Source organism: Heterocephalus glaber, unplaced genomic scaffold (assembly GCF_053883595.1).
Source record: "Heterocephalus glaber isolate CG9 unplaced genomic scaffold, H.glaber_assembly_v1.0 deba00001442, whole genome shotgun sequence".
NCBI lineage: Eukaryota > Metazoa > Chordata > Mammalia > Rodentia > Bathyergidae > Heterocephalus > Heterocephalus glaber.
The window spans coordinates 56,630,292-56,651,144 of NW_028258296.1; the positions used below are offsets into that span (position 1 = coordinate 56,630,292).

General features: G+C 48.5%; 3 protein-coding genes across 6 annotated transcripts; 2 read left to right on the forward strand and 1 right to left on the reverse strand.

Moving 5' to 3' along the window:
- Positions 1–2,773: 2,773 nt before the first annotated feature.
- On the forward strand, positions 2,774–3,224 carry LOC101717208 (small ribosomal subunit protein eS24). The gene has a single exon (XM_004853959.4). The coding sequence runs from the start codon at positions 2,796–2,798 to the stop codon at positions 3,195–3,197; it is 402 nt and encodes a 133-aa protein (XP_004854016.1). The 5' UTR covers positions 2,774–2,795; the 3' UTR covers positions 3,198–3,224.
- A 7,095-nt stretch (positions 3,225–10,319) lies between these two features.
- Positions 10,320–16,742, forward strand: Ca14 (carbonic anhydrase 14). 2 transcript variants are annotated; one of them, XM_004853963.4, is made up of 12 exons: positions 10,320–10,508; positions 10,742–10,844; positions 12,626–12,646; positions 13,564–13,743; positions 14,102–14,244; positions 14,462–14,557; positions 14,712–14,778; positions 15,359–15,516; positions 15,602–15,722; positions 15,935–15,955; positions 16,056–16,140; positions 16,262–16,742. In XM_004853963.4, the coding sequence occupies exons 2-12, from the start codon at positions 10,790–10,792 to the stop codon at positions 16,326–16,328; spliced, it is 1,014 nt and encodes a 337-aa protein (XP_004854020.1). In that variant the 5' UTR covers positions 10,320–10,508; positions 10,742–10,789; the 3' UTR covers positions 16,329–16,742. The 2 variants fall into 2 exon arrangements, with proteins under 2 accessions (XP_004854020.1, XP_012931028.1); XM_013075574.3 differs by lacking the exon at positions 13,564–13,743.
- A 258-nt stretch (positions 16,743–17,000) lies between these two features.
- Aph1a (aph-1A gamma-secretase subunit) lies at positions 17,001–20,593 on the reverse strand. 3 transcript variants are annotated; one of them, XM_021265882.2, is made up of 8 exons: positions 20,525–20,593; positions 20,242–20,384; positions 19,543–19,713; positions 19,299–19,372; positions 18,954–19,076; positions 18,673–18,800; positions 18,135–18,258; positions 17,001–17,823 (listed from the first exon to the last, which is right to left on the reverse strand). In XM_021265882.2, exons 2-8 carry the CDS (start codon positions 20,352–20,354, stop codon positions 17,759–17,761), a joined length of 798 nt encoding a protein of 265 aa, XP_021121541.1. In that variant the 5' UTR covers positions 20,355–20,384; positions 20,525–20,593; the 3' UTR covers positions 17,001–17,758. The 3 variants fall into 3 exon arrangements, with proteins under 3 accessions (XP_021121541.1, XP_004854017.1, XP_012931029.1); XM_004853960.4 differs by having other exon boundaries at positions 20,242–20,570; XM_013075575.3 differs by lacking the exon at positions 19,543–19,713 and having other exon boundaries at positions 20,242–20,571.
- Positions 20,594–20,853: the final 260 nt, after the last annotated feature.

The following is a 20,853-nucleotide window of genomic DNA, read 5'->3' on the forward strand; positions in this document are numbered from 1 at the left end:
TTAACCCCCCACAGGGAAGGATGTTGTAATGTTCCTTCCAGAACTCTTTAAGAGTTAAATCTGTATCTGAGACCATTTGGAAGCACAAGTGGCTGGCATTTGAGTCATAACTCAAGACTTTGGTCATAAGTTAAAACTAAAATCCTGGTCATAACCCAAGTTGTTCATATGTCAGGCTGGACATAACTCAAGGGTCCACTGTAGTTAATTTGTGGCCTCAAGATACAGTTAAACCAATCGACTACTCCATTTTCTCCAGAATTCAGGCTGATTTGGAACCACCAGAAATTTTTCTCACTTTACTTGTGAGAAATATTGTCCCAGAAAACCAGGGTCACTACTGCTCTTCTTAACTGTAAAAGAAGTAATCAATACTCAGTGAATGCCAATAATTTGAGTTGTCCATTGTGCTCCTACACCTTGGGAACCTTCCAGGTCAACACCATTTAAGGCAAGGTAGAGTTGTTTTTTCTTTTTTAATTTGTATAGGGTCTCAGGGTTAGTAGGATATATGTCTATATATCTATATTTATATCTATCTAAAGTGAGTTACAGCTGGGCCTGTGGCACATACCAGCAGGCTGAGGCAGGAGGATAGTTGTGAGTTCGAGGCTAGCCTGGGCTACACAGTGAGACATTGTCTCAAAAAAAATTTTTTTTTAAATAAAGTGAGTTACAAAGGAAATAACTGAACTCTATTGAAGGTAAGTGGTGAGGTAAACTGTCTGCAAAGATGCTACCAACAATTTCTCCCCTCCCTGTGCACCTATGGCCCTCCTCTTGTCAAGAGATAGAGTCTATTTCTCCTCCCTTTGAATTTACTTTCACAAACAGAATGGAATAGAAATAACACTGTGCCAGATCTGGATCCACCCCTTAAGAGACTGGCACTTTCTACTTTGCTCTCTTAGGAACCAGTTCTCACATAAAGAAATTCAACCATCCTACTGGAGAGGGAGGCCATTGTATCTTTCACTATAGAGACAGGGACTCTGGAGCAGGGAAGACTATAAGGAAAGGGAGAGTCCAGAAATCTCCCACCTGCCAAGTGTAGTGGCACACGCCTGTAATCCCAGCACTTGGGAAGCTAAGGCAGAGGATCACCTCGAGTTCAAGGCCAGCCTGGCTACATAGTGAGACCCTGGAAAAAAAGAAAGAAAGAAAGAAAAAGAAAGGAAGGAAGGAAGAAAAGAACCTCCCAGCTACCCCAGCCACCTTAGGGCAGGCACCAATTATGTGAGTAAAGCCACATCGGATCATTCGGCCCTTGTGAAGTCAGCCCAGCCAATACCATGCGGAGTAGAGATGGGCTATTCTATCATGCCCAGCCCAATTTTAGATTTTTTTTTTTTTTTTGAGACAGGGTCTCACTGTGTAGCCCAGACTGGCCTCGAACTCCTGGTGATCCTCTTGCCTCAGCCTCCCGAGTACTGGGCCAAATTTTAGAATCTTGGGTAAATATAGTGTGGAGGTTGTTTTAAACTAGTTAGTTTGGAGGTAGTTTGTTAGCAATAGATAGTTAAACAAAGCAATAGCACATCACTAAAACAGGAGTATATCTGAGGTCCTAAAATTAATAACTTACAAAGATGAATTTCAAATCCATTTCCTCTAAGCAGAGTTCAGAGTTCATCTTTTTTCCAGAAATGACTACTAGAATTCTGTTTAATTCATGAATGCACAAAACATTCTGGTCCCTAAAATATTATGCTGACTTCCTACTGATGCTCAAAATGCCACAAATAAGTTATTTGATAATATATAATCTTGGCCAGGGATTTAGCTCAGTGGTTTCGCCACCTGCTGCACAAGTGCAAGGACCCGAGTTCGATCCCCGGTACCAAAAAAAAAAAAAAAAAATACTATATAATCTCTTCTGGGATACAAAAAACTCCAAGATAACAAATAAGTAACCTTGATTATTGTAGTAAGCCTTAATTGAAGATGTTTCTCAGGTTTTTTTGAGAAAAAGTTGGTTTTTGTTGTATTTTTTGGTACCAGGGATCGAACTCAGGACCTTGCACTTGCGAGGCTAAATCCCTGGCCTGAGAAAAAGTTTTGATTGGCACCAAGAAAACTATTCAAAGTTTGAACCACCCTACATGGTCTAGCCCCATTCTTTCTTTAATGTGGAGTCCTCTGTACCAGCTGTCTATAACTGGTAAAGAGGGTAACCTATGTGTCTATTGTTGCAATAAACTTAATTGTTGTCATATGGATACCAAATTCTGCAGAACTGTTGTAAAAAATTGTAAATTCCTGTGGGCATGGTGGTGCACACCTGTAATCCCAGCACTCAGGAGGTTGAGGCAGGAGAATCACCTTGAATTTGAGGGCAGCCTGGACAATATAGTGAGTTCAAGGCCAGCCTGCACTAGATAGCAAGACCCTGTCTCAAAAAACCAAAAAAGAAAAGAAAAAATTGTAAATTCTAGTTGACCCTTCCCAGTTTGAATCACCCCTTTGTGCTGAGAGTGCAAATTACTTTTTTTCTTTTTCTTTTTTTTTTTTTTGGTACTGGGGATCAAACTTGGGTCCTTGCGCTTGTGAAGCAGGCAGCAAAACCACTGAGCTAAATCCCCTGCCTGCAAACTGCTTTTAACATTAGCCAAAGACAAAATTAAAATGTCATCTAGAAATAAAGCCATATTGCAGTATCAAAAAAATGATTTAAAGATTTTGTACTCTAAGAATTATTGATACACTATATTTCTCCAGTAGCACAGTTGATAAATATTTGCCATAAAATAAATTTGTATTTTCCCTCCCTGGCTGCCTGAGTATCTGTTGCCATCATGAATGACACGGTAACTATCCGGACCCAGAAGTTCACGACCAACCGACTACTTCAAAGGAAACACATGGTCATTGATGTCCTTCATCCCGGGAAAACAACAGTACCCAAGACAGAAATTCGGGAAAAACTCACCAGAATGTACAAGACTACACGGGATGTCATTTTTGTATTTGGATTCAGAACCCATTTTGGGGGTGGCAAGACAACTGGCTTCGGCATGATTTATGATTCTTTGGATTATGCGAAGAAAAATGAACCCAAACGTAGACTTGCAAGACACGGCCTGTATGAGAAGAAAAAGACATCAAGAAAGCAGCGGAAGGAACACAAGAACAGAATGAAGAAAGTCAAGGGCACCACAAAGGCCAATGTTGGTGCTGGCAAAAAGCCAAAGGAGTAAAGATTTTGCAGTGCTTGTCTGCAGTGACTGTGGGTTTTTCATGAGAGGATTAACAAACTGTAAAAACTTTAAATAAAAAAAAAAAGAAAGAAATTTGTATTTTTGGTAACAAGGCTACTTTCAAAAAATAATTTGAAATGTTCCATTAAATATGGAGAATTTACTATATATATATTTAACTTTATTTCTTTCCAAACCTTACTAAAATGACTTCAAAAGAATAGGATCCCGGGGCTGGGGATTTAGCTCAGTGGCACTGCATCTGCCTAGCGAAAAAAAAAAGATCCCAATGGAAAAGGACAAAGAAACCAAGCAGGAAGACAAGTGATAAGAAAACTCAACAAAATGTTAGCAACTGGAAGACAAATGGACTACACAGTTCAGAAACCCTTCTCCCTCCATCCCCATGTCTGCTTCTCAAAGAGCGTTCAGTCAGCCTCTCTCAGCACTTTATTCCCCCACTGAGGGGACTGTTCTACTCAGCACCACGCACGCCTCAGGGAGGGAAGCTGCGCCCCTAGAACGGTACTACTTTGCACCTCCACACTGACGTCTGCCCCAATCCAGGCTACCTGACTTAGGGGTACAGTTAGGAAGTCCACTGACTTCCATACTACACCACATCCTCCAATGAGGCCTCCAACAGTAAGAAAGGTGACACACTGACCTCCACATTTACTTTTTACATTATTGCTCAACCTGTTGGGGACTTTTTTTTTTTTTTTGGTACCGGGGATCGAACTTGGGTCCTTGTGCTTGCACAGCAGGCGGCGAAACCACTGAGCTAACCGGAGACTCTTGAATGAAGAGAGAATGCCATTATTGGGGTCCCTTCCAAGACCCCCCATAGACTAGAGATAATTACCTTAGCAGAGAAGAGAAAATTAAAATTTAACTGCCTACAGGAGGTTAAAAGATAAACTGTTCTACACTGTAGAACTCACAAAGACTCTGGGGCACTAGAAACCCTTGAAGATGAGGGTGAAGGGAAGCATAAAACAACAGATTGAAGGCCCTATTAAATGCAGCGAAATTCCCTTCCAAACACCGGCCTATGGAGGTCAAATAAAGTTACTCTAAATTCAGGCACAACTAAGTAAGATGCAGTGAAAACCAGCAGAAAAAAAATGAAAAGCTGTATTTCAAACAGTGACAGATTAGAGGATGTAATTTCTCTCCAGAGAAATGACCAGCTGAGACACAAGCCCAGAAGCACTGACACATGGTCGGAAGTGGCTGGAGACAGTGCCTGCCCCTCCCTGCACCCTGCACCCACCCACCAACGACTGGACCCCCCTTCCAACAGTCTCAGGCTTAAATACAAAGGGTGGTGAAAACTACAGGGAATGTTTAAATTTTTTAAATTTATGACAGGAAAAGACACATTGCCATTAATCTCCCTCAGAATACTCCCGCTTGCTTTGAACACGGCCTACCATTCTTGTCACTTTGTGAAGCAGTGCTGGAAGTCCTCTTTCATGAGTAGCTTTTTTTTTTTCCTTAGGTTCTTTTATTGGTGCATTTTAGGTATATAATTTTTTTACGTTTATCATTGGATGTTTGTACCTGTACATGATTTATCTTGATGCTTATTTTTTCCCCATTACCTGTGTGCCCTTCACCGCCTCCATCATTCCCTATTTACATAGACATCATTTCCTTTTTTAAAATTTTTTCTCATAATTTTTCCTTTCCCTTCTTTCCTTTCTTTCATGAGTATCTTTACATGGTGTGATCAGAAACATAGTGAATGGCGCTGCCAAGTGTTATCCAGTGGAAAAGCGGGCTGGTAAAAACATTACCATGTGTCTTCATCCCCAAATTTGACACACACAAAAAATACTTTTTAAAAAGTTTGGGCAGATTACTTGATATGTTGGAATAGAATTAGAGTTATCTTTTTTTCTTTTCTTTTCTCTCTGCGGTACTAGGGATTGAGCCCCAGGAGTGCTGAGCTATACTCCTAGCCTCAAACCTACAATCCTGCCTCAGCCTTCCAAGTAGCTGGGATTACAGGCCTTCGGCACCACAACCAGCTAAGAGTTACATTTTTCAACAGTGAATTCAGAGATGAATAAGCAACTAGAAAATCAATTCAAGGGGAAATTAAAAGTTGTATAAGAAAGGAAATATGAGATACTCCTTTGAATGCAGATGTACACATTGTGATACAATAATTATATTAAGAAGTGGGAGGGTCAGGGATTTAGCTCAGTGGCATCTCGCCTGCCTCGAAAGTGCAAGGTCCTGAGTTCGATCCCTGGTACCAAAAAAAAGAAGTGGAAGCCAGGCATGGTGACACAAACCTGTAATCCCAGCACTTGGGAGGCTGAGGCAGGAAGATCACTGTGAGTTCGAGGCCAGCCTGGGCTACATAATGAATGTAATGAATTGAGACAGCAGCAGCCAGTTGGAAATATCTGCTATTGACATGAAAGGTTTTGGTTTTTGCTTAAGTATCTTAGTATGTTTTGAGTAAAGACTACTTTTTTTGTCCTAATAACATCTCTGTGATCTCAACCAAGTCACTTACCTTTCAAGGCTCTTGTTCTATTTATTTATTTTTATTTTTGGTACCGGGGATGGAACTTCTTGGGACATAGCACTTGGGAGGCAGGCGGTGGCGCCACTGAGCTAAATCCCTGGCCCCTAGACTCTTGTTCTAAGAAGTGTACAGGGCTGGGGATGCAGCTCAGTGCTGTGGCAAGCCCTGGGTTGGATACCCAAGCATAAGAAAGAAAGAAAAGAGCTAATTAAAAAAAAAAAAAAAAAAAAAAAAAAAAAAAGAGCTTGGGCCAGGGATTTATCTCAGTGGTTCTGCCACCTGCCTTGCAAGCACAAGGACCTGAGTTTGATCCCCGGTACCAAAAAAAAAAACCCCAAAAAAGAGCTAATCTGAGGCCAAATAAAATATCAATGTAAGCACAGCAAGCTCTTTCCCATTTCAAAGAAATCCAAATCATAAGATAAAATCTGAGGCCTGGCATGGTGGCACACCCCTGTAACCCCAGCTCTTGAGAGGCTATGGCTGAGGATTGCTTTGAGTTCAAGGTCAGCCTGGGTTACATGGTGAGATCCTGTCTCAAAAAAAACAAACAAACAAATACACAAAAGTTATGATCTGAAAACAGACTTCTGACTTGGGGGATGATTTAAAGCAGTGTTAAGCTAACCATCACCACAAGAGTTTGCTATATTATCTTCTGATTAAGACTCAGACATAATAGTTCCCTCAAAAACAAGAAAATGATTAAATGTTAAAAACACACAAAGAAAACAAGAAAAAAATCCTTTAATTAATGATGAAAGTTTCTCATTATTGAAGGGAAAGTGTAGAAATGCTGATGTCTTGTGCTTGGATTGGTACACAACCTTCGTTTAAGTTAGGTGAAGGAGGGGCTGGGGATTTAGCTCAGTGGTTTCACCGCCTGCTGAGCAAGTGCAAGTACTCAAGTTTGATCCCCGGTACCAAAAAAAAAAAAAAAAGTTAGGTGAATGTTCAAGAATAGAAAGAAGCAGAGAAGACAGACAGAATGAGGTAGTCACCAGAGCAGATGGAACAAATAATTCCTGGACACCATGTTAACCTTTTTTCCTCCCTCCTTCCTGAGGAAGTCGTTTACTGTATTAAAGAAGACCCTGCTTGACACAGTCTGTCACTTGGGGTCACTCTCTGAGACAATGAAGCACAGTCTGCCTGCCCTGAGGTGACAATTGTTATGTTCTTACATATAACTACAGGACCTAGTTACACCACTGTGGTTATGTTCCCATCCTGCCAAAGACTGCTAGTAGTTAAGTCTCAATGGTAATTATTCTCCACCCCCACCTTGGTTCCCATACACCTGCTCCACCAATTCAAAACTCCTCGCTGTTGTGTTCCAGTTATTGAATGAGGTAAATTGTTGAGGATAGGAATTACGTCTTATTCAGTATTTTATTTCTAGAGTGTGACACGGTACCTAGACATACTTAAAAATGTTTCTGGGAAGTGGAAGAAGGAGGATTACAAATTCAAGCCTACCCTAGACAATTTAGTGACTAAGACCCTGTCTCAAAATAAAAAATTAAGGATAAGAAGGGCTGAAGGGAGGGGAAGAATATGGGGGAAAAAAGAAGAATCAAGATATATCATGTATAGGTACAAATTCCATATGATGAATGTTATCATTATGTATATCTAAAATGTACCAATCAAATTAATTTAAAATAAAGTAAAATAAAAAATAGGTCTAGAGATGAAGCTCAGTGAGAAGACCCTGGGTTCAATCCTTTTTAATTAAACAGGTTGCCAATGTGTCAGATCACAAATTTTACCTGTCATCTGTCTGCAAGATTCTCATACTGCATCAGTAATGCAATGTGAATGGAAAATGGGGGGTGGGGGGGTGATACAAAGAATTCTGACCACCTTCCTACCCCTAATTATTTGACTTTAATGCTTTGAACACTTTTGTGTTTGTTTAGAGGGCTTCAGTATTAATGTATTAGTAAACAAACATATAATGCTAGATGTGATTATCAAATTAAAATTTTTCTAAGCCTACATTCCTTCACAACAGAATGCTATTTGATTTTCTGAAAAATCTAATTCCATCTAATTCTGTCTTCTCATTGGTTTTCTCAGTAATTAGTTCCTACCTGCATTGTAACACTTCTTGGCTTTGGGTTTTTTAAAAATCTGCTTCCCTCTTTTATTGAACTGCCTAATACCCTACCACACAAATTTTGAGTCCTTAGTGAGTTCCTGTAAATGTTTCAAACAGTGAGTTTCCCAGCACTTAGGCTGAGGCAGGAGGATCACCATGAGTTCGACACCAACCTGGGCTACATAGTGAATTCAAGGCCAGGCTGAGCAACATACTGAGACCCTGTCTCAAAAGATAAAAATAAATAAATACTTACATTAGGACCTTTTAAGAAAAGACCCGCAAAAAGTCCCCACACTTGAACACTTTTGGTTCTGACATTCACATTTCACTGTGTTATAAGGACGGCAGATGGCGCCAGAAGGCAGTGGAATATCTTGGTTTTAAATAGGATTTTAGCCAGCTCCAGGGTGACCACAGGGCTTGAGTGGTAGAATTCAGAACTCAAAGTTGCCAGAATTTGAGTTGAAACAAAGACGGAGCGCCCTGAAATCCTCTTGATACCTACTCCAAATCAGCATGGCTAGAAGGCAACCACAGAAATATCCAAGGAAAGCCAAAGATCAAAATGAAGTCAAGTCGGGGAGAACGATGCTTAGGCCCTTCCTCCCGCTCTCCTAGAAACCAGAGCCTTTGTCCATTTGGGAGCGGGAGCGCCTGGCAGAGCCTGTGTCTCAGGAGCGGCAGGCACCGGTTTGGGGCTAAGGCATCTTCGTGAAACAATGTTCGATTGTTTACTTCCCGGGATGAATCACACACAAGATACTTTAACTTTTAAATTTTAAATTCATAGACAAGCCAGGAGGTGGCGCCTAGCAAGACACACTTACCCGTCTTTGGGAGGTAGAATCTCAGCTCCACACGCTCCAGGGAGCCTTATCCTGACGGAGGTCCCTCTGTCCACATCTCCTTTTTCCTTCCATGATGTCTCTGCCTGCTTGCTTTTTTTCTTAATCCCCCCCCGCCCCCGCCACCACCGTGTTAACCATCCGGTTTCCAAAGAAGACTAATTTACACTTTACATCTTTTAATCTCTATATGTGGGGTGGATGGGGCTTTGGGGGAAACCTCAAAACAGAAAGCTTTTACATAAAGGAAAAATAATTTGAAGGGTGATAAGGGAATAAACAGGGAAATGACATCCGAAAAATTGAATTGCCGATCAAACGCAGGGGGCAGGACGGGGAGGCGAGTTCCTGCCTGCAGGAGCTGATGATCCAGCACATGCTTTATTCCATTCGTTTGCTTTTATCTTGCTCCCTTGTTTAGCTTCTGCTGCCTTTGTTTCGGCCTTTTTTTTCTTTTCTTTTTTTTTTTTTTTTTTTTTTTTTTTTTTGAGACAGGTTCTCACTATGTAGTTCAGGCTGGCCTCGAACTCCTGGCAATCCTCCTGGCTCAGCCTCCCAAGTGCTGGGATTACAGACGTGCGCCACCATGCCCGGCCTATTTGGGCTTTTTATTGCTGCTCAGTAGGAGCAAGGTGGGCAGAGGGAGCTCAAATGGGTGCGTCCTCCCAGCTAGTGGTTCGGTGAAAGGTACGGAGGAGAAAGAGGTTTCAATGACTAACTTGGAGTGATCTGTGGGCTTCACATTCCCTAACGAGGGATTTAGGATGTACATTCCGATCGGGATTTCCAGCCGGGGGGAGCGCACACAACCACATTCCTGAAGCTGCAGCCTCCGCGCTCCGCTGGGCCTGACCCCAGGCGGCAGGTTTCGCTCAGCCTCCCTTCTGCCCGGACCCTCGATTGGGCCTGAGGAAAGACCCTTCGCCTCTCTCCATCTGTATCACATGGTCGTTCTCTGGTCCCTCCCCTCTTTCTCCCGAGTCCGCCTTTTTCTGACGGCGGCGGTCGTGATTGTTCCTACGGCCTCCCTGTCTCTCCTCCTGCCCCGGCCTCTCTGGAGCGGTCAGTGTCCTCTTCAGTGACAAAAGCCGCCCCAGATCTGCGCTCCCCGGGGAGGGAGGTGGCTGGCCCGGCAGTGGGAGCCGCAGTCTCTCCGTGGGGCCGCGGCAGCCCCTCCCCCGCGGGGCACACAAATGGGCTTTATCCTATCCGGCAAGCAAACACCGCCCCCCAGGCACATGGCACGTGGACCCAGGCCTCTCAGTGGGACGCGCTGGTGACAGGCGCCAGAGAAAGACATCACCAAGCCAAGCGCTCCTGGCCTCCCTCTTACTCCACACCCACCTTCAGATCCCTAACCTGCGCCCTGAGTCCCCGGCTCCAGATCTATCTCCAAACTTGAGACGCTTCCTATTCCAGGGCAGTTCGGAATCTGCAGGGCTCGGGGAACAGGTCCCCCAGCAGCTCCCCGACACGCTCAGGCGGGCAGAGGAGAACGCAGTGTCCTGCGGGGCTGGGCTGGGCCCCGGAGCGCTCCTGCCTGCCCGCCTGCTCCAGGGCACCCCCACTCGAGCGGGGTCTTCGCGATTGCTGAGGAAGGAAGAGCTGCCCAGCTGGGCGCCCGAGCCGGGCCAGCGCTCCGTGAGGCGCGCGCCGCTCGGAGCGGGGCCATCCTGCGTGCCTAATCGGCTATTTAAGGAGCTGCCCGCCAGCAGCCCAGCCCGCCCGCCCTCCCGTGCACCCGTCCAGAGCCACCTTAAAAGCGGAGGCAATTGTGAAGCCGCTGGCCAGCAAGAGGAGTGGAGACTGCAGAGGTAGATAAAGAGCGAGGGCAGGGGGGAGGGGGTTATCCTGGGTCCCAGAAACCTACGGTACCCAATTGAAAATCAAATTCTGCAGGGACAGAGATAGCAAGAGGAAAAGAGATAAACATACTTAACACGAAGAACCTCTCTCTCTCTCTCTCTCTCTCTCTCTCTCTCTCTCTCTCTCTCTCTCTCTCTCCCTCCCTCTCTCCCCCCCCCCTCACTCCCTCTCCCTGCCCTAGTCCTCCAGTCCCCAAACTCCGGGTCCCCTGTCCCTCAGTGGGGATGCCATGTTGTTCTTCGCCCTCCTGCTAGAGGTGACTGGGATCCTGGCTGCCGACGAGGGTAGGTAAAACTGGATGTCTGTGTGTCGGTCTGGGCTAATGTCCACATGTCACCAAGCGTGCTTGGGGAGGGACGGGTAAAAGGAAGCCTAGGGGCTGGAATCTTGGGCTCTGGGATGGGGGAAAAGTATGGCGGAGACCACTCCCCTTCTTTTCCTTTTACCTTTCCAGCCCTGCTTGCTGGGGATGGGGGAACTAGCTGAGCACAGGGTGTGTACACACACAAGTGCAGGAATCTCTTTGCAGGCTACAGATTCTCTCCAGGGCTCTTTCCTCAAAGCCCCAGTCCCAGGCGACCCTCTGGCTTTCTTTACGAACTCTGTGATTAGGGAGCCAAAGAGTGGAGGGATCCAGGCTGCTGGCTGGGGGAGGGGCGATCCTCCACCACAGCTGCTCTGCCCAGGCGAACACCTCACACCCGAGCCCCTCTTAACTCTGTGCAGCGACTCGTTTCCCAATTTTCCCCTCAAAGCAACAGCAATAATGCTCAACCTTTGTTTGGCCCTTACAGCTTACACAGAACTTGCAGGAGCTCCCAGGAGATAGGGGATTCTTGGGAGACAGGCCAAGGTGTACAGAAGCGTCCCGAGACCTCTGCACCCCACGGGAAACACAAAAATGGCATTTCCTATGTCTAGTACAGTATCTATGGTAGCACACAGTAGGGGTGGAACTCGTTTCTTGGAAGAACAAGGGGACAGGGGTGTCTAGGGAGCAGAGAATGCAAGAGGATGATGGGGACAGCCAAACGGAGTCACACATTTCATCTCAGGAGAAAGAAAAGGAAAGAGGAGGAAAAGCTGTAGACTCAGCACGTCAAGGATCTCACGAGAAGTGGACCTTCCCAGAACCAGCGGACTGGAGCTGGGGGGGGCGGGGGGAGCGAGCTGGTAAATGAGGCTGCTTCCAAGCTGTCTGAGCTGAGAGGAGTAGAGCAAGGATAAGATCCAAGACATCACACAGGTCTAAGAAATCTGAGGGAATGACCGAGACAGGGTGAGAAATTCAGGGTTTCTTTCCAGAGTTTCTGGCAATTTAAATATCAAAGTCAAAAATCTCTCCTCACTTAGGCCTGGGTGGGGGCCGGACCAGCAGACCCCCCAGCATTTCAGCCAGAGACAGGATGGCACGGGAGCCTGGCATGTGACCCAGCTGGCAGCTCTCCTTTCTACACACAATGCTCCACTTTCATCCTGTCCCTGCCAGCCTGGCTGCCTGTGCCCACCCACCACCCTCAACCTAGGGTAGACCCTGCCCTGACTCCTGCCCATTCCCGAGCTGTCTGGGAAAGGGGAGCAGAGGCTCCTGTGGTGGGGAGCAGCAAGGAAGAATTTAAATATTAATTGACAGCTTCCCTTCAAGCAGAGCTCCCAGGCACAGGGATCATCCCCCTTGCTCCCTCAGTAGCAGTCCTCCATGCACAGGCTCTCCCCTTCTTTCTCCTCCGTCCAGTCCCTTTCTCTCAAGCCCTCTGCCCACACCTCACCCCACCCCACTCCTCCAAGTGCCGGTGACTTGGCCCAGGCTGGAGAAAATGTTAACAGTTGGGCAAACTGCACACTTGGGTCCAGGTTAATTTTAGTGTCGCGGCTTTATCTCTTCATTCCTCCTCCCCTTTTACTCAGTGTGCACAAGCGCAGCCGGGCTGGTGATTTTAAATAGGCCCCCCGACCTTTCCACCGAGGTGTCCAGTTTCAGGGCTTCCTTGAAGTGCTGGAGTGGAGGGAGGCGAGCAGGACAGCCCAGCTGCCTGGCTGTAACCCAAACTCCTCTGCCTTGCAGGTCACCACTGGACATACGAAGGTGAGAGCAGAGCCAGTCCTGCTGACACCCCGACAGACACCCCATCTCTGCAGTGCCTCGCTTGGCTCACCCTGTGGGTGGAAAGGTTTCCTTTAGCTTGGATGCCTGGCCCCTCCCTTCACTGGCTCCCTGTGCAGTTTTGCATATGTGACTCCTAGACCCTGTTCTAATCATTAAATCCCACACCTCCTGATTCAGCATAAAAGCCAACTGAGTCCCCAGTAAATCCATGTGGGAGTGAGGGAGTTGGAGTGGAAAGAAAACTGGGTGGGGAGATGAACTCTGGCCTTAGCTGCCCTTTTCCTCCTTCTCTGTCCTAATCATCCTGACCCCTATCCACGCCTGGAGTGGGGACAGGGCTTGAGGTTAGGGGTGAGGAAGAGACTGGTGGGATAGTTTTCAACCTTGTGGGAGGTGGAACTCAATCCCTTTGAGCTTCTGATTAATGACTAAACTGAACTCCAGAGTCAATACAAGGTCCAGTGAGAGCAGGATGTGAATGACAGAAAGTCAGGGCACCTAAATTGCAACACCAGTTGATAGGGAGCCGCAAGGAGACCCTATCTCTCTAGGGTCATTGATTTCTCTTTTTATTACTCTCTAATCCTACCTCTCTGGATATTCAGGCTTTCTATTCATCTCCTCTTCCCCTCAATCAGCTTTCTTGTCCTCAAACTACAGGTGAGTAAAAGGGCCACGACTGCCCATTTAGGATAGTTGGGAACCATCCCTGCCTCCAGGTAGGCCAGGGGAACCATTCACAGCATGAGGTCGAGTGGGTCTGACTTCACCCAGCCCTGCCTAGCTGGGTGGATGGAATGCATTTCCACCTCCACACAGGCAGCTTACTCGGTGGGGAGTGCTGAAGGGTGGCTGAGGTTAAGGGCAGGACAAATGTCCATGGTAACCCCCACCAGGCCCACATGGTCAAGACCACTGGCCAGCCTCTTACCCTGAGTGTGGAAGCAGTGCCCAGTCCCCCATCGACATCCAGACAGACAGTGTGACATTCCACCCTGAGCTGCCTGCTCTAGAGCCCTATGGATACGATCAGCCTGGCACTGAGCCTTTGGACCTGCATAATAACGGCCACACAGGTAAAAGCCTAGGCTCCGAGGAGTTGTAGACTAGTCCAAACCTTAGGAGTCAGAGGAAAAATATTCTCAAAACCCGTGGATTCTTGGAATGTTCCATCCATCAATTTGGAGACATGAGAATGGGAATCAGGCTCCCATAGCCAAGGGATCAAGCTCAATGGATGACTAGTGTCATAATACTGACTTCACTACTGAAAAGAGGGAGCTAAGCTAGAAAAGCACAGAAGCATGGGAGGAACTGGGTGTCACTGGGGAAGGAAGAAGGAAGGGGAGCCAGGTTTCCCAAGAAGAGGTGGCAACTATAGGTGGAAATGGCCCGCGTTCCTCAACCAACCCCAGCTTGCTCTTTTCCTCACAGTGCAACTCTCTCTGCCCCCTACCCTGTATCTGGGTGGACTGCCCCGGAAATATGTAGCTGCCCAGCTCCACCTGCACTGGGGTCACAAAGGATCCCCAGGGGGGTCAGAGCACCAGATCAACAGCGAAGCCACAGCTGCAGAGGTACCAGGCAACGAGTTCAGACTAGGACACAAAGACAGCACATGGATGGCTGGTGGTGGGGAAAGGAAGACTTGGACACTGGAACAGTCATCCTGGGGAGATAAGACCCAGCTTTGGGAGGCAGTTCCAGCATGCTGGGGTCATGGCGGTGGCTGGCTCGAGGCCTTGGTGGGGTGAGAAAACCCTAAATGACTCTGTTGCCTCTCCTTTCCCTCAGCTCCATATCGTTCATTACGACTCCGATTCCTATGGCAGCCTGAGTGAGGCTGCCCACAGGCCGCAGGGCCTGGCTGTCCTGGGCATTCTAATAGAGGTTAGTGGCCTCCAGTCCCTCCTAGCTCACTCCACTTCCTCTGCATCTCCTCGGCCTATTTTGTGGCCGGCCTCCTCCCAAGATGGGTAGGCAGCAACCCATCCTGACCACTTATCCTGTACATGAATGTCTTACTCCTTTCATCCCCTTCCAGGTGGGTGAGACCGAGAATCCAGCCTATGAACACATACTAAGTCATTTACATGAAGTAAGCCATAAAGGTGAGTCCTAAGAATCTATAGTAAGAGGAAGTAAGATTAGACTTCAGGGAAACTCAACAACTGACCCTGCCGGGCATGGTGGCACATGGCTATAATGCCAGCACTTGGGAGGCTGAGGCAGGAGGATCACCATGAATTCGAGGCCCACATGGGCTTCACAGTGAGTTCAAGACCAGCCTGAACTATAGATACTGAGACCCTGTCTCAAAAGAAACAAAAACAAACAAACAACAACAAAAAACTCACCTAAAGCCAGGCATAGTGGCACATGCCTATAATCCCAGCACTCTGGGAGGCTGAGCCAGGAGGATCCCAAGTTCAAGCCCAACCTGGGTTACTTAGCAAGACCTTGTCTCAAAATAAAAAGTTAAAAAAAAAAAAAGGCTGATGATGTAGCTCAGTGGGAAAGTCTTAGTGTGAAAGTCCCCAGTACCACCCCCCACACCACACACACAAAAACAATACCCTGATCTATAAGGTTCAGGGAGAAAGCAATCAACTAGGGCCAGTGGGTTTTGCTTTGGGGAACTGTGTCCAGGTAAGCTAGAGCACAACGATCAGTCCTAGTCTGTTCTCCCAGATCAGAAGACCTCAGTGCCTCCCTTCAATGTGAGAGAGCTGCTCCCCCTGCAGCTGGAGCAGTTCTTCCGCTACAATGGCTCGCTCACCACGCCCCCCTGCTACCAGAGTGTGCTGTGGACAGTCTTCAACCGCAGGGCCCAGATTTCAGTGGGACAGGTGAGTGGTAGAGAGGGCAGGGAGACATGGTTGTAACGTTAGCACCTTTCCTACCCCCCAAAGTGACTTCTCCCACTCTTCTCAGCTGGAAAGGCTTCAGCAGACACTGTTCTCCACAGATGAGGAGCCCTCTGAGGCCCTCGTCCAGAACTACCGAGACCCCCAGCCTCTCAACCAGCGGGCTATCTTTGCCTCTTTCATTCAAGGTGACTGTGTGGGGCTCAGAAGCAGTGGGAAACCCAGGGACTAAATGGCAGGAAGCAGTGAGCCCCTGGGAGGGAAGGGATCTCCAGCTCTCACGTGGACGGGGAGCCCCCCACTCCCATGCCCAGGTGATTGTCCCAGAGAGAAGCAGCATGCTGTTCCCAGCTGGGATGGAATCTGAAGCCCTGCTGATCCACATTTTCTTCCTCTCCAGTGGAACCCTTGTATACCACAGGTGAGACACTCCAGGCTGGGGTGGGGGTCCCTCAGCAAGCGGGCAGAGCTCAAGGTCTAGGTTAGTCTGTGCTGACACCTTGCATCACTGTCTCCCCCAGGTGAAATGCTGAGTCTAGGTGTGGGGATCCTGCTCGGCTGTCTCTGCCTTCTGCTGGCTGTTTATTTCATCGCTAGAAAGATTCGGTGAGGTTCTACTTTCCATTCCTCAGTCCTTTTCTATTAGAAAACATTCTCCTAGTCCATCCCTAATCTGCTTCACTTTAGGATGCTAGTCACTCCCATGAGCCATTAATCCCCTTTCCAGGAAGAAGAGGCCAGGAAACGGGAAGAGTGTGGTCTTCACCTCAGCTCAAGCCCCAGAGGAGTCATAGGCTCCCTCTCAGATATCATGGAGGCCTTCCTCTCACACCTGTCAGGGAGCCTCCAAAGTGGGGTGCAGAGACTGGTCAGAAAATACTGCTAGGAGTAGTAGGCAGACACTCCTCCTTCTTCTGGACATCCCCCACAGAGAGGCAAGGTCCCCAGTTCTTTGAGGAAAAACAGCAGAGCCTTCAGTCTCTCAAAACATGTAGGAGCTCAGGGACCTGTGTGTATTAATGCAGAGAGCAAACTATTTTTGTTTAGTTATAGAAGCTGGAAATAGCCCAAAGTCCCCTACTCTTCACCATTATATCCCATCCGCTAGGTATATTGCAGGATCTCCCCTTAGGAAAAAGGGCTGCTGCTGGGATTGTTTTTTTGTTTTTTTGCTCAATACATTTGGAAATTAAAGTTTCTGACCTTCACTCTGGCCTATCCTTCGATGGCATGAGAGTTCCTTAATCCCTCAGGTGCTGGAGTTGGGCAAAGGGGAGGGAAAAAGAAGTGTAGCTATTAACTCCTTTCATCCCACCCTGAAAGGGAGATCCACTTCTGGGACGATCCTTAGCCTAAAGTGTCTGACATGTTAAACCACCAACCAAGACTTCTGTCCTGGCACCAAAGTTATGCTTGGAGATCAGTGGTTGCCAGGTTAGGAAGGAAGCAGAACAAGAGACACGGGAGAACAGAAATCTCAATTAATATGTTATCCCCTTCCTTAAAACCAAGTCCCCCCACAATTACAAAGTCCTTTTTATTAGTCAAAATCACAATCACCTTGATTAAAAGGATGGGACACTCCACCCTCGCAGAAAATAATACAGTTTATAGAAAACCTCCCCAGCCCCCACCCCACCCCAATTAAAAACTAGAAAAAAGTCTGCCCTCCTTCCCTGTCATGCCACAGTAGTCTGACCCCTCCAGGGGCACCGCAGCTCCTCCAGCACCCTCCACTGCACCTTGGGGAGAGGAGGGACGCTGGTGGTCAAGGAGGTTACAACCGTGAGTTCCAGTAAAGCCAGGTCCCACACATGCACTTCCTTCCTTTCTCCCAGGGCCTGGGACTAAGAGGAAAAGGAATAGAAATAAACCCAGCCAAGAGGAGCAATTTGAGGAGGGAAAATAGAGCCCATGGACATTAGAAGAGCTTCACCATACCTCTTCCCTCCCCCTACTAAAAAAAAAGGCAGTTGAGGTCTTTATCACACCACAAATGGTTCCCTTCAGACCTGAGAAAAAGACCAGGACATCCAGTCTGGGGAGAGGGAACTGGAAAACTCAAGAGTTCATCTACCCTTGAGCTTCCGTTCATTTCATCTCCAAGGCAATAGCTAAACTAGGTCCCTTTTCTTGGCAACCTGCACTGTCCAGAACTGGAGATGGAGAAATACAGGGTGAGGAGGAGGGCACCCCAGGCCCAGGGGTTCCCCCCCAGGTTCCCTCAGTCCTCGGGTGGGATGCGCAGGGCAGAATACACCATCACCCGACTGTCCTCCTGCCGTCGGCCTGCAGAGGGGAACGGGGGTGAGTCACGGGCAGGGTGAGAGCAGAGCACTGACACATGGGGAGTCCTGGACAACAAGGGGTCCCCAGGTGGTGGGGATAAGTGAGGATTCAAACCCACCAGTCACTGACTGGTAAAGCTAAGACACCAAAGGTCACAAATGGGCAATGCAAAACCCTGAAGGTGGTGGGACAGACCGATGAGGAGACAGAGCACATGGGAAATGGACCCGGGCTGGGGCTGGGTTCAGTCATGGGCAGTGGGCAGGCAGGCGGGAGCTGTCAGGCGGTCAGTCCAGGTAGTCAGTCCTTACACGAGAGGCTGTGCTGGATACTTCGGAGGGACCCTCCCGCTGTGATGAAGGCCCAGAGCCCCATGGAAACAGTGACTGCATAGATGGGCAGCAGGCTGGCTTCATACCATGGGTTCAAGAACGTCTGGGAATGAGGGTAAGCGTAGAAGAGGTTAGATTCGTCCCCTACCTAATCCCCACATTTCTTTGTGCCTCTGACCCAAACCTTGTCCGGGTACATCACCAAATTCCCCGGTCTATCCCTCTGAGGACCAGTATCTTGTGTTTCAGGAAACCTGATTTTCAAGTCCCTCAAGGCTTCAGCCATTCCTGCTCACTTCATGCCCTCTGCATTCCAGTTTAACTAATTCATTCAAGCACCTCCCCTGAGTAACCCCAGAGCAGCTGCTATAACTGATACTGAGGTGACAGACCTCTTGGGTCTCATCTTTCTGCCTCTACCCAAGATATATTAAAAATGTTAAAAGTGAAGGTACCTCCCATCCCACTCACCATTAAAGACTTTTCTCCCTAACTCAGGCCTCTATCTCCAACTCACCAGTCCTGATGTCAGTAGGTGACTCCCAACCACCAGGCCCAAAGCCCAGTACCGTCTCCTCTCACAGGCATCAAAGAACACAACTCCCCAAAAGGTATGGAGCAGGATAATGGCTGCTGTCAGAAAGGCTGCAGGGAGGGAGATGGGGATGAGATGCATCCCTGATCTTCTCCCAGCCTCCTGAGATGCTGAGCCAAGGAAGTCTCCCAGGGAAGGCCAACAAATGAGATCAGGGCCAGGGACAAGTTGGGCATGAAGGCAAGATTGGAAGTGAGCCTTACCTGAGGTCAGGAAGTAATAGGGTGAGTCTCCATGGATCCCAACCACACCTGGCCCAAGTGCATCGGCCAAAATATTGATAACAGAGAAGACACCACTGATGATACCGAAGGAGAGACCAGAAACTGGAGGGAGGGAGGGTCTGGTCAATGTGGGAGCTCACTATTGCCTCATCACCATCGACCCCTCCCATTCTCCCACACCTACTCTCCCTCCAGACCACCTCTCCTTGGAAGTCAGGTATGAAGGAAAACAAGACACAGCTTAGAACATGAGGCTATTTAGAGAACTTCCCTAGGGGAGGGGGCTGTCCAAGTCCCTCCTCCAGTCCCTCTCCCTTGGCTCACCATAGGCCATCTGTCGGATGGAGATGGGTGATCTTCCGTCCTCACTCAGCGATGCTAACCCCTCATCTGCCTTCCTGGGGTGGGGTGGGGTAGGGGAAACATGAGGAAGGGCTGGGATGCTCCTTTTCCTCTAATGTCTGCCCTTAGTGCCTCTCCTTCCAAACCACCACCTAGGGGCTGCCCCACTTCTCACTGTACAATCCTCTACCCCTCTCCCCTCCAGATCTCCTCCCCATCTTCTTACTTAAGGAGCTTGTAGTAGGCAAAGCGGAACACCTCCTGTAGAAGGACAGAGACAGCAGCACCAAAAATCAGGAGGCCATACTGGAGCCGGGCATCTGACCGGTCTGTCACATGGACCAAGATGAACCAGATCACGGAGGCCAGAAGCAGGGAGACCAGCCAGAAAAATGCCCTGAGAAAAGATAGTAATGAGACAGGCAAGTGTAGAGGCAGCTAGAGAAATGAGGGGGAAGGGGGACCAGCCAAGGCTGCAGCATGAAAAGTGGTAGACTTCCGGACGGTCGTAGCGACAGGGATCATATAGGGTTAGTAGGAATCTGAACGCAGAGGAAAGGGTAGAAATCTGATTACAGATGAAAGTCAAAGTGTGAGGGCACAGAAGGGCGAGGTATCCATTCCTGGATCCTCCCTCAGTGCTCGGCCGGCCGGCCCAGGTCAGCACAGCCCCCTCCCGAGTCTCGGCCTTGGGCCTCCTCTGACGTCGCCAGGAGGCGTGTAGGAGGAATCTGTGAGTCCCTGGAAGGCGGAAACCAATTGCAGGAAAAGACAAATCACCCATTTCCCCCACCTGAACCTGTCCAACCTACGTATCGACTTATTTCCCCCCAACTCAGTCTCCCAGGCTCCCCCAAGTTCCTCCAACCCCTTCCGCGTCTCTGCCCCTACACGCTCTCCGGCCTCTATACCACCTCCTACTCACCCCGCGACCAAGATGATAACGCGAAGGGGGTCCCCAGCCACCGTGATCAAGAACAGCGCGAAGGCTGGGCCGAACGCGACGAAAGTGCATCCGAAAAACACTGCAGCCCCCATGGCGGGGCAGCTGGGGAGCCGGTTGGAACCCTGGCCAAGGGAGGCAAACGAGAGGAGCGCGCCAGCTGGGGAGTTTGTGTGTGGTGGCGGCGCAACCCCCACGAGGGGCGCGGTGCAATGTCACCCCCGAACCCCGGGGAAGGGGGGGCCGCAACCCCAGACGAAGGTACCTCAGACTTGGTCTACGGAAGCCGAGAAGAGGACAAACCCCAGCCGCAGCCCCACGGCCACCTCCCATCTAATCCCCACCTCTGGAAAGCCAATGAGGACTCGGCGGGGGCGGAGCTTCAAGGGCCGGGGCGTGGCTGCGCGACCTGCTGGGAGTTGTAGTCTCCAGTCATCCGCGCCCTCGACCTTGTCCTGGGAGTGGCTTGAGCTGTTTAAAGCGAATGAGCCAACCCTGATTCCGGTGGAGGCACCGTTTCATGAATTCTGTTGCACCGTGGCCATGGTTTGTGGGGAAGAGCGATAACAATCTCTTTCTTTTAATGACAAGGTC